This window comes from Colobus angolensis, unplaced genomic scaffold (assembly GCF_000951035.1).
Source record: "Colobus angolensis palliatus isolate OR3802 unplaced genomic scaffold, Cang.pa_1.0 Scaffold23, whole genome shotgun sequence".
NCBI lineage: Eukaryota > Metazoa > Chordata > Mammalia > Primates > Cercopithecidae > Colobus > Colobus angolensis.
The window spans coordinates 13308548-13321353 of record NW_012115488.1 but is presented as its reverse complement, the minus strand read 5'-3'; the positions used below and the strand labels follow the sequence as shown (position 1 = coordinate 13321353).

Sequence of the window (12806 nt, the reverse complement as noted above, 5' to 3'; positions counted from 1 at the left end):
TGGCAATCCACCTGCATTGGCCTCCCAAAATGCTGGGATTACAGGCGTGAGCCACCATACTCAGCCGGATTCCTTTTTTTTTTTTTTTTTTTTTTATCTATGACTTTTGGGAGTGTGATTATTAAATGCCTTGAGGTAGTCTTCTTTGGGTTAAATCTGCTTGGTATTCTATAACCTTCTTGAACTTGAATGTTGATATACCTCTCTACGTTTGAGGTGCCATTTTTTTTTTATTATTTCTTTCAATAAACTTTCTGCCCCTTTCTTTCTCTCTTTCAGGCCAATAACTCTTAGATTTGCCCTTTTCAGGCTATTTTCTAGATTTTCTGGCCTACTTCATTATTTTTTATTCTTTTTTCTTTTGTCTCCTCTGATTGTGTATTTTCAAATAGCCTATCTTTGAGCTCACTAATTCTTTCTTCTGCTTGGTCAGTACTGCTATTAAGAGACTCCGATGCACTCTTCAGTATGTCAATTACATTTTTCAATTCTAGAATTTCTGCTTGATTCTTTTTATTTCAATCTGTTTGTTAAATTTATCTGATAAAATTCTGAATTCCTTCTCTGTGTTATCTTGAATTTCTTTGATTTTCCTCAACACAGGTATTTTAAATAGGTGTTTCTCTAGGATTGGTCTCTGGTGCCTTATTTAGTTAATTGGGTGAGGTCATGTTTTCGTGGATGGTCTTGATGCTTGTGGGTTTTTTTGTTTGTTTGTTTGTTTTGTGCCTATGCATAGAAGAATTAGGTATTTATTGTAGTCTTCACAGCCTGGGCTTGTTTGTGCCTGTCTTTCTTGGGAATGCTTTCCAGGTATTTGAAGGGACTTGGGCCCCATGCCCAATTACACTATGGTTCTTACAATCTTACAGAGGTATCACCTTGGTAATCTTTGATATGATCCAGAAGAATTCACTAGATTATCAAACAGAGACTCATGTTCTCCTCCCTTACTTTCTCCTAAATAATCTGAGTCTCTCTCTCTCTCTCTCTGTGCTGAGCCACCTGGAGCTGGGGGTGGGGTAATATAAGCACCCTTGTGGCCACCACTGCTAGAACTTCCTTGGGTCAGACCTGAAGCCAGCACAGCACTGGGTCTTGCCTGATGGCTGCTGTAACCACTGACTGGTTACCACCTATGTTCACTCAAGGCCCTAGGAATCTCTGTACAGCAGATGGGGAAGCCAGCCAGGTTTGTAGCCTCCCTTCAGGGCAGTTAGTTCCCCCACGCCATAGGTGGGTTCATAGATACTATCTTGGAGCCAGAGATTGGAGTCAAAACCCTTAGAAATCTATCTGGTGTTCTGTTCTACTGTGGTTAAGCTGGCCCTCAAACCACAAGACAAAGTCCTTCCCACTGTTCCTTCCCCTTTTCACAGGCAGAAGAGCCTAACTCTGTGGACGCCATCACCACAGGCCCAAATGGAGTATTGCCAGACTACAACCAATGTTCCCATAGGGCCCTAGGGCTCTTCGGTCAGTCAGCTTGTCGTGAATGTTGCAAGGCATGAGACTCACCCTTCAGGATAGTGGACTCCCATCTGGCCCAGGGCAGGGCCAGAAATGCCATCTAAGAGCCTAGGCCTGGACTTGGGGACCTCAAGAGCCCACTTAGTGCTCTACCCCACTGTGGCTGAGCTGGTACCTAAAGTGCAAGACTAAGTCCCTTTTACTTTTGCCCTGTTTTTCTCAAGCAGAAGGAGTCTTTCACCATAGTCATCACAGCTGGGAATATGCTAGGTTTCACCTAAAGTCAATGTATCTAAGAATCTCACCTGAGGTCCACAGTATACAACCTGGATAGCGTTGTTAGTTATCCAGGGACCAAGAGCTCTCTAGTCAGCAGGCAACGAATCCTGTCAGTACTGGGTCCTTCTCATCAAGGCAGCTGGTTTCTTTCTGGTCCAGGATTTGTCTAGAAATGTCATCTAGGAACTAGGGCCTGGAATAGGGACCTCACAAGTCTGCCTGGTACCCTGTACTATTGTTGCTGACCTGGTATCCAAGATGCAAGAGAAAGTTCTCTTTACTCTTCACTCTCCTCTCCTCAAGCAGAAGGAACGAGTATCTTTTGCAGCTGTGAACTGTGCTCCCTGGGATTGGGGGAGGGGTGGCACAAGTACTCCCTTAGCAGCCCCAGCTGGTGTCTCCCTAGGTCATGTACTGCCCTCGTCCACTGGTTCTAAGCCCAGCACAGCACAAGGGCTTGCCTAGGAATAGCTGTCCTTGTATCCTAGACTCCCTTTCAAGTTTACCTATGACCCCAGAGCACTGCAGCCTGTGGTGGTGAAGACTGCAGAGAAACTCAAGTTCTGATCTCTGGGATGGGAGATTCCCTTCTGGCCATGGCTGTTTCAAATGTTCGCTCCATGGGTGGGTGCCAGCTGGGCCCAGCACAGCTTTGCTTTCCACTGTGACAAGGCAGTACTGAGTTCAATGCCAGCCCCCCACCCCACCCCAGTCACTGTGTTCTCCCTCTCCTAAGTGCATAGATTATCTTTCCACACTGTGTGGTTGCTGCCAAGGGATGAGGGAGGGTGACATCAGCAATGTGTTTTCTATCCTCTCAGTTCCTCTTTCAGTGATAGGAAGTTAAAACCAGGTAACTTTACCTGATTTCTGGCTCTTAATGACACTGCTTTTTTGTGTGTACTTAGTTGTTAAAATTCGGTGTTCCTGCACGGAGAACCCTTGGTGACATCTTCTATTCAGCCTTCTTACTCTGCCTTCCTGACACTCTGTACATTAAGTTTCAGATGTTCAAAAGTCCCATAATTTTTTGCATATTTGCCTTAGTATAAGACATTAAAAGGTAGAAAATTCTGAAGATAGAGGACTAAGCACATGTATTTACTTTTCTTCCCTCCTGAAATCCTATTGAAATGTCAGTAAAGACATGTAGTAAAGCAAACTTGAAAGAAATATGAGGTGCCATTGGGATATTTCTGGAACATAGAAAGTAAAGAGGCTCAGACCAATAAAGAAACTGGAGGCATGGAAACAACCCTCTACAACATGCAAAAGAGGAAGTTGCTATGGTAGTAAGAGCCATTCCCTGGAGTAATGCCATCTTTAAAGACAAAAATAACAGAATGAAGTAGGCTACAGGGTAGTCATCAAGGAGGGAAGGCACTGAAGAAATGTTTATGAGCAGCTAAACAGGTTAGCTCCTTCCTCTCATTATGCAATAGCATTTGCTTCTTTGAAATGTTTTCTCAACAAGTTGAAAATCTAGGTGGTTAGCACATATAGCTATGAGTGTTGACCACAATATGAGAAGCAGAACAGATTCTAGGTTACTTTCGGGTCTCTACCAAGGCCTGAGAGAGAACAGAGAAGCAGAACTAATCTACAGTGAGAAAAATAAATTATTCCATTACAGGAAAGAGGTCCCTATCCAGACCCCAAGAGAGGGTTCTTGGATCTTGCAGAAGAAAAAATTCAGGGTGAGTCCATAGAATACAGTGAAAGCAAGTTTATTAAGAAAGTAGAGGAATAAAAGAATGGCTACTCCATAGACAGAGCAGCCCCGTGGACTGCTAGTTGCCCATTTTTATGGTTATTTCTTGATGATATGCTAAACAAGGGGTGGATTATTCATGCCTTCTCTTTCCAGACCATATAGGGTAACTTCCTGATGTTGCCATGGCATTTGCAAACTGTCATGGTGCTGATGGGAGTGTAGCAGTGAGGATGACCGGAGGTAACTCTCGTGGCCATCTTGGTTTTGATAGGTTTTGACTGGCTTCTTTACTGTAAACTGTTTTATCCCTTAGCCCTTAATCCTAAACTTAATCCTACCGAAAGCTATTTTAACCCTTAGCCCTTAATCCTAAGGGTTGCAGAGGGAGGAAGATCCATCTTCCATAACTTCTTCAGGCTGAATAGGGGTGATGATATTCCTGCCTAACTATTAGGGTCTCTTGTGTTCAGGGTAGAGAGGAGCTCAGTCAGAAAGCATCAGTAGGAATCAGTAAGGAATCTCAAGACTTTTTAATTTTATTTTCTCAAGCATCAGTGAGGAATCTCCAGACTTTTTAATTTTATTTTAATGTATTTTTATTTTTATTTATTTACTTATTTATTGAGACAGAGTCTCACTCTGTCATCCAGGCTATAGTACAATGGCATGATCTCAGCTCACTGCAACCTCTGCCTCCTGGGCTCAAGCAATTCTCCTGCCTTAGTCTCCCGAGTAGCTGGGATTACAGGCATGTACCAACACACTCAGCTAATTTTTATATTTTTAGTAGAGACAGGGTTTCGCCATGTTGGCAGGCTGGTCTCAAACTCCCAACTGCAGGAGATCCTCCCATCTCGGCCTCCCAGAATGCTGGGATTACCGGCATGAGCCACTGCACCTGACCTCAAGACTTTTTTAAAGCCAACCCAAGTCATGGGCTTGTACCCTCAAATACCTATGAGTTGAGTAAATTTCTCTCCTTTTAAGGTCCCAAGATAACTTGGAACAAGATAACTTGGAACACCTGGATCTGTTAGAAAGTGACATTCTTTACTTACCACAGTACAGAAATACTCTACACAGGGACTGTGTAGGCAGGGCATGAGGCCAGTTCTCCAAAAGGCTTTTATTGACTTTACAAGCCAAGTTTGATTCCTTAAAGTAAAGCACACCATTCCAGTGAAAGCCTTGGTAAAATAACCAGAAACTGGTTATTGTGTCCTGTTGTGTCCTGTTACAAATGAAAATAGATTCTTTTTTTTTTTTTTTTTTTGAGAGGGAATCTTGCTCTGTCACCCAGGCTAGAGTGCAATGGCATGATCTTGGCTCACTGCAACCTCTGCCTCCCCAGTTCAAGTGATTCTCCTGCCTCAACCTCCTGAGTAGCTGGGATTACAGGCGCCCACCACCATGCCTGGCTAATTTTTGTATTTTTAGTAGAGACAGGGTTTCACCATGTTGACCAGGCTGGTCTCAAACTCCTGACCTCAGGTGGTCCCTCTGCCTCGGCCTCCCAAAGTGCTGGGATTACGGGCATGAGCCACTGCGCCTGGCCGAAAACAGATTCTTATTGCACTTATGCAAGTGACTATATTGCCATAAATTAAGAACATTCACAAATAGTTTCCAAATTCTGGAGAAATCACATGGAGAGAAACAAATATGCCCCAAATTTTGTTCACAGGAGTATACTTTACTCAATTGTTTAAAGCTGTAAATAGCTCAGAATAAAAGTTTTCTTGACTCTGAAAAACAAAACAAGGATCGGCAACATTTTAAGCAAAACGTTAAAAAGATTATTGTAGAATTCTATTAGCTTAGTCAATGAAGTTAACTCCTGTTTGATAGTCATGAACATTTCAGCTCTCCATGAGAGTCCTGAAAGTTTTTTCCTCTATTCTGATGTCACAGTCTCCAAAGTTATCAGAAAATCTGCATTCAAGAACATCTGCTAGAGTTCTATAGTTGATTATAAATCACCTTCTAAAGAGGACCAAAACAAGACAACAATTATCTGTGGATGACAAAACATCTTAGGAGAGTCACAGTTGAAAACATAATTGACAAAGAAATTTGGCTACCTCTGTAGCATACAATAATTTTATGTAATGATTATAATTATTTAAAAACATACACTAAGTCATTTTAGAATTATAAGTTTCCCATAATTTTGGAACCTATACCAATAACGTATTTATAAAAATATAGCCCAAAGAAAACAAAACACCATTTTACATTTGATAATCCTTCCTGTATGACTATACTAAATAAGCTAAATGTCACTGTTTGCATTAGTGCATTGTTGGTGTCAAACCGAATTCTTAATGAAATCTTACAGACAAATGTATTCAATCTTAATCAGTTTGACCATAAGGTAAGATTCTCATAAACCTTTTATAGCCCTTTACAATTTTTGTTAAAGAGCAGAATAAAAGCAGGTTTTTGCTCTAAGGAAAACCTGTTGTGCTTTTATTCCAATGTATGGAAACGCTGAGTAATACCCCTTTAACTTCAGCCAATATGTTCACACACAGAATTTTTTTTACAAGATTAATTTTTCACAAACCGTTCATAACTTGTTTAAGCCTTCAGCCTTATTTTATCTAACCTAAAACAATTCTTTAGCCAAAAAGTAAATAAATCCACATTACGACTTCTTATAATCTTTTACCAAAAGTATATTCTACTTTCCTTGCAGGCCTTGTGTGTAGACTGTTTTTCAATAGTCTGAATTACATGTTAATTCTTAGCGACTTTTACTTTTGGTAAAAACCTTGGTAAGTATGGGATTTTAATTATGTACTAGGTGTGGAGCCTGGGACCCGGACAGAAGTGCAGATAAGGTCTGACTCTTTCCAGAGTCTAACTCCACATGTACCAGGCCTTACCTAGCTGTAAAACAGGCAAGTTGTACAGTTAAGAGTCATAGTGGCATTTTATGAAGCCTTTAGGAGGCCTAATCACCTTTAAATTGTACATTTCTTGCATAAATTCCCTTTCATAAATTATTTCACAACTTACACAGACAATCTTCGACATACTTGCACTTTCCCACTTGTCCTAAACATCTCTCTTTTTAAACAACCAGTTATTTTACTTTAGGACAACAATTTACATACAAGAGCATTTCTTACATAAAATTTCTTTTATTTATAACCTTCTTTGCCTACCTAGGGGTCATGGTTAATTTCACATATCTCCAGGCCTTATCTAGAATCTAATGCTCCAAAACAAATTGAATAATTTTTAAAAGTTAAGCAGTTTATGACCTTAAAGTATTTAGCAAACTTAATATCTGACCACATAATTTAAACCCAATGTTTATATTTTTGAAGATATTTTTATTAACCTATAATGTTTAAAACTGTCTTTATTTCCCAAATATTACTTAAGTCATGTGAACTATATGAAAGGCATTAAACATTAGTTTTCTGACAAAGTGTTTGATTTCAGGTCTTATTGTTAAACCAGTTAATCAAAGCTCTTTCACATATAAACATCACACACACAACACATATAAATACACAGAGAGAAGATAGAGGACTCATTCCCTAAGGCGGGAATTGAACCCTGAACGCAGGCCACCATTGTGATGGCAGAGACCAAGAGAAAGTACTGCCACGTGGTTACAAGGTCAAGCTCCCAAAGACATGCAAGAGGGAAACCTTATCCAGTTTTTTTTAGGGACCTGCAACAAAGTTTGTAACTGACAGTTTGCTGGGCCATCTTGAAAAGCAGGCTTACAGGTGTCCTAAGCCCATGTTCTATCCTAAGGTACTTCTGCTCATGACACAACAATACAGAAAGACACACAAAGTACACCAGATTTGCTACAGCTTAAGACTAGCTTCACAATTCCTTTTTCCCATAATCAAAACTTTGTAGGAGATAAACACTAATTTTTACCATTCATTCAACTGGTTTGCAGAAAGAGAAAAAGAAAAGAATTGCCTCGGGCAGGGTGGGGAAGGCAAAGAGTTCAGGGAGACCAGAGAAAGACCTACCCGTTGTTCAAAAGTTCAGATGGCCACTTGTTGGTCACAAAGGGATCTTTTCCAGCAGTTCCATCAGCTCTCAAGGTTTTCCCATTTCGGGGAGGAAAAAGCTCCCCATGTCATATGATCCTGTACATGCCTAATCCTGTCACCCATAGCCATCAGCAAAGAGTACAAGGCAGATTAATCCAAAGAGAATAGCAGTTCACATCCCGCGGTGCCAAACGTATTCTTAGCCAAAAGGGATTTTACTGAGAGAGGCCTCTAACCCCTAAATCTTATAAGGAACCCTAACCCTCCAAAGTTGGGCCTCTAACCCAAGGTTGGCCAAGCATCCTTGCCTTTTATTAAGGGGGGACTCTAACCCAGTGTCTTAGGAGAGACCCTGACTCCCCTAAGTTGAGCCTCTAACCCAATCCCATTATTTACCTGGGTACCCCACCACTTACCCAAAGTTGGCTGATCAGTGTTGCAGTCCATTTCCTTTGGATTGGGGGTTTTCTTCAGTATCATCCCTTTGGGGTTTGCCAGAAAGATGTTACCAGGCGCCACCACTTGCCCAAAGTTAGCCTTTGGGTCAGGGGTTTCCTTATTACAGTCCATTCCATGGTCACCAGAAAGGTGTTAGAGAAAAGGAGTCCTGATCCAGACCCCAAGGGACAGTTCTTGGATCTTGTACAAGAAAGAATTCAGGGTATCCATAGAGTAAAGTGAAAGCAAGTTTATTAGAAAGTAGAGGAATAAAAGAATGGCTACTCCATAGACAGAGCAGCCCCATGGGCTGCTGGTTGCCCATTTTTATGGTTATTTCTAGATGATATGCAAAACAAAGGGTGGATTATTCATGCCTGCCCTTTCTAGGCCATCTAAGGTAACTTCCTGATGTTGCCATGGCATTTGTAAACTGTCATGGCACTAGTGGGAGTGTAGCAGTGAGGACAACCAGAGGTCACTCTCGTGGCCATCTTGGTTTTGATGGGTTTTGACTGGCTTCTTTACTGCAAGCTGTTTTATCAGCAAGATCTTTATGATCTGTATTTTGTGCTGACCTCCTCTCTCATCCTGTGACTTAGAATGCCTTAACCATCTGGGAATGCAGTCCAGTAGGTCTCAGCCTTATTTTACCCAGCTCCTATTCAAGATGGAGTTGCTCTGGTTTGCACAGCTCTGACAGTTCCACTGTAGTGTGATGAACTCTTGGTTGGTCACTTGTGCAAATCATCAGATATGTGCTTGCTTCTGTTCACAAATCCTAAGGAGATACCCACTGATAGATACACAGCATCCACTCATGTAGTGTCTGAGTCAACCTTCTGCTCTGGCGGGAGAGACCTTTTGGATAAAACAACCTCTTAACAGTAGAGAAAATCCTTGCTAGCTACCAATATGTATCAACCTAGTCCTTTGTCAATAAATAAGAATGGATCACCAGGGATCATTTAGACATTTGAGGCAAATCAATATCATGAAAGTGGAGAATCAAGTTTAACCAAATGAATGGTGGTGGCAGAAAGCCTAGCTGTCTGCCAAGGATTAATGATCTCCATTCATGGCATAGAGCTTTCCTGGAATCAAATGCCCAACCAGTGGCAGCATTTCCCAGACACCTTCGCCACCAGGTAGAGTCATGTGACTAGCTCTCACTAGAGAGCTCTTAACCACATTTAAGCAGATGTGGTAAGAGTCATTTCTTGGCCAAAGTAATCAAGAAGCTAGTTTGTCTTTCCCACTTACTTCTTTCCCCATAGCTTCTGCACTTACTTCTTCTACTCAAATATCAGCTCCTCGGAGACCTTCCCTGATATTCCTAAATAAAATAGCTCACACTTTGCCCTTGCTGTATCACTCTTAATTTAGCCCATTGCCATGCTTTACTTGTTCTTATAGCACTTCTCACCATGTGATTTTTTTATTAAATATATCTGTTTATGTGTTATAAAAAATCTGTCTTCCCCACTAGAATAAAAACTCCATGAGGGCAGGGAATTTAAATTATTGCCGCTGTATCCCAGCCTCTACAGCAGTGCTGTAACCTATCAAACATTCAGTACATAGACAGAATGAATGATTAAAGCTTTGATGGTGAGGAAATGCATGTGCCTCAAGAAGGAGTATCATATCATTCAGTTTTTAGTTAGGTATCAATACTGAGGTTGTCAAGGGGTGCTAGAGAAACTCAAGGACAGTTTTGCATCCTTCACATATAAATAGACCCAGTGGAGTGAGGCTTTAAAAAGTCTGAGGCTACAATTTCCAGGTGAGTATATTGACAAGAGTTGAGGGAAGGTATTGAATTTTTGCTGCACCCACCCTTGTTCACAGTGGTCTGTGGGCTCTGTCACTTCCATTATAGTTCTTGGTTATAATGAGAAGCTGCAGGATGCTTAAGTACTCTCTGAGGGATGCTGTTTTGTTCAGCTTTCAAACCATAGAAAAGTGTGAAAATTAGGTCACACCTCATGAAATTTAAATAACAAAACATTCTACCTAGCTTTATAATACCCTAGTTCTCCAACTGCTATATTTAATTATGCCTATAAATGGGAATTATTATTTTTGGTTTAGTATCACAACTTGAGGTGAATTTCTGCCCACTCCTATCCTTGGCCATTGTAGGGGAACTGACATGTTTTATTATTTATTCTTGCTCCTCAGAATGGATTGGGATGATGAATATTCTCATAATTCTTTTGACCTACATTGTTTATTAAACTCATTTCCTGGAGACTTGGAGTTTGAGCAGATCTTCAGTGATATTGATGAAAAGATTGAACAAAATGCTGCAAGGTAAATATTGTTAATTATTTAAAACAAGTTGTTTTCACATTTCACTTATATGAAATTTACCTGGTCTATTTGTGTCCTACTCTTAGATAATTTTAGGTTTTAATTGTCATTAACTTTCCCCCAAAATATTGATTAGACCCCCTCTCACTTAAAGTTTACATGGTTGTCTTTATCTGAGTAGCATTTTTAAGACTAGAAAAATTAGCACTATCTTGAAATAGGCAATTAAAGTTTATTAAGTTGGCACTAATGTTTTCTTAGAGCTTGTCAATATTGATGTTCTGAAATTTCATTAATATGGTTAGAGTGTAAGGCCATGATTGCTTGAGTTACTAAAAGCAGAACATTAATTTTTTTTGCATAATATTTAAGATCCTTTCTCACTTAAGTAGGAGGGTAGAGACTTTATAGAGAGTTGTTATACTAGATTAGTCATCACCTATCCCAAAAAGTCGTGTTACCAAATACTGAGGGAAACAGTGACAGCTAAATGGTTTCTCATTAATAGGTGTTCTTTGGCAGAAAGGACTCTGTCTTCATATGTAGTTGTGGACCCTATAATCAGGCGGTTACTTATTTGCGTCATTTTGATCAAAGGTTCAACTTTACCTCATGTGGGTTACAAATGTGCAAACCACAGTAAAAATTTATATTATGTAATGATACATAGCATTTCCTTTTTTAAAATCTAAGATATAGTTACATTGAATTTCCAAAGAAACTGAAGCAAGTAAATGAAATGTTCCTATGATATTTTTCCTTCTGCTTTACATGAGAATAGTTAGTTCTTTATTATAACAATGGGCATAAGTAAATTCAAAAGATAGCATATTATTGGAGAATTATACTTAAAAACATCTCCCATCCCAGAAATCCTCTCCATGAAGGTAGTAGAGAAAGGAAAAAGAAACACTTTTATTATTGAATAAGCATTAAAAACCAGAATATGATGTGCATTTCAGGCAGTTCACTAAGAGCTTGCAAAAATGGAAGGGAATCTCACCCCTTTAAATAGCGAAGCAGATACAGCTCATTACATTTTACATGTTATCGAGATAAACAATCACTCGTCCTCAGGAAGGAAGACTGGATAGCACATTTTGTCACACACAGTTCATCCTAACTTTTTACCATGGTAAATTAGTGTTAGCTAATTGACTTTATCCTGAGGAGAAACAAACTTTTTTGTGTCTTTATAACCGGAGATCGTTTTGCAAATTGGAACAGGCAACCACTGAAGTTAGGCTCTTACTCTCTCACAGGAACTGAGAGATTGGGGAGCTATCTCCCTTGATGCTTGCATTTCAAAAAGATAGCTCCCAGGTTCTTGAGAAGGGCATTCCTGGGTCACAAAGCTGACAAAAGGACTGCTGACAAAAGTCTTCCAAGGAATAGATACATGTCTTCCTAGTCTTCCAAGGAATAGATACATGGCAAAAGATGAAAAAGTACTTACGATTACAGGCTTTTTTTTTTTTTTTTTTGGTCACCCAGGCTGGAGTGCAATGACGCAATTTCGGCTCACTGAAACCTCTGCCTCCCTGGCTCAAGTGATTCTTGTGCCTCAGCCTCTTGAGTAGCAGGCATCCGCTGCCACACACAGCTAATTTTTGTATTCTTTGTAGAGATGGGGTTTCACGATGTTGACAGGCTGGTCTTGAACTCCTGACCTCAGGTGATCCACCCGCCACAGCCTCCCAAAGTGCTGGGATTACAGGCGCGAGCCACCATGCATGGCCTATGATTACAAGCTTTCTAAGGTAAATGCTCTAAGGAAAAAGGAGAGGAGGGAAAACTTTTCCCTTATTCTCAACAGGGAAAATTAAACTTTTTATTTTTAATTTGTATTTGCCCTTTATACTATACCTATACATATACACATTATATATGTATTTTAGAGACAGACAACCAAACTGAGAATGTATAGTTGATATTTCATATAAATATAAAATAAACTTTAGGGTAATTATGTATTTATATAACTTTCATGTTATATATTTATGTATTTTATGACACAGTTTCTAACTCAAAGGAACTTACAAATGAAAATAGTATTTACTTAAATAGATTAACAAGACATTACCTAAATTTCAGAGATGTTTATATTTTTAAAAATTGAACTATTTTTTAAAAGGTAAACCTTTTCCTTCACAATGGAACTTAGGCTCCATCAAAATAAAACAAGTCACTGAACTCTGACGCTTTTGTTCTGGATTGCTTATTTTTATTTATGAACCATTTATACTTAATTTTTTGCCTTACCTAGTCAAAAAGAAATCATATTTAAAAGTAAAACAGTGATTAAAACATTGTATTTTGCATTAAAAAATAGTTATTAGGTCAAAACTCAGATGTTAGTATTAAAAAGAAAATACAGTATGGAACATAGGATATAATTTTTAAATTAAAAATATTTTATTGCCCATATATTAAAACGAACCTAGAGCAGAACCACCTCAAGTGACCATTGATCTTCGCAAGGGACAAAGTAGGGAAGTAGCTGTATGTGCTGTATGCTACATTTAGAATCAAGTCTATTTTTCATCAAATTCAATTATATT

The 12806-nt window shown here is 39.4% G+C and overlaps 1 protein-coding gene across 1 annotated transcript in view; it reads left to right on the top strand.

Annotated features, from left to right (window-relative positions):
- The window catches only part of KIAA0825 (KIAA0825 ortholog), a 504765-nt gene that overhangs the window by 67451 nt on the left and 424508 nt on the right, over nucleotides 1-12806 (top strand). Inside the window, exon 4 of the mRNA XM_011944276.1 lies at nucleotides 10114-10245. Within this exon, the coding sequence (XP_011799666.1) occupies nucleotides 10115-10245 (131 nt within the window). The 5' untranslated portion in view covers nucleotide 10114. The remainder of the gene's footprint in view (nucleotides 1-10113; nucleotides 10246-12806) is intronic.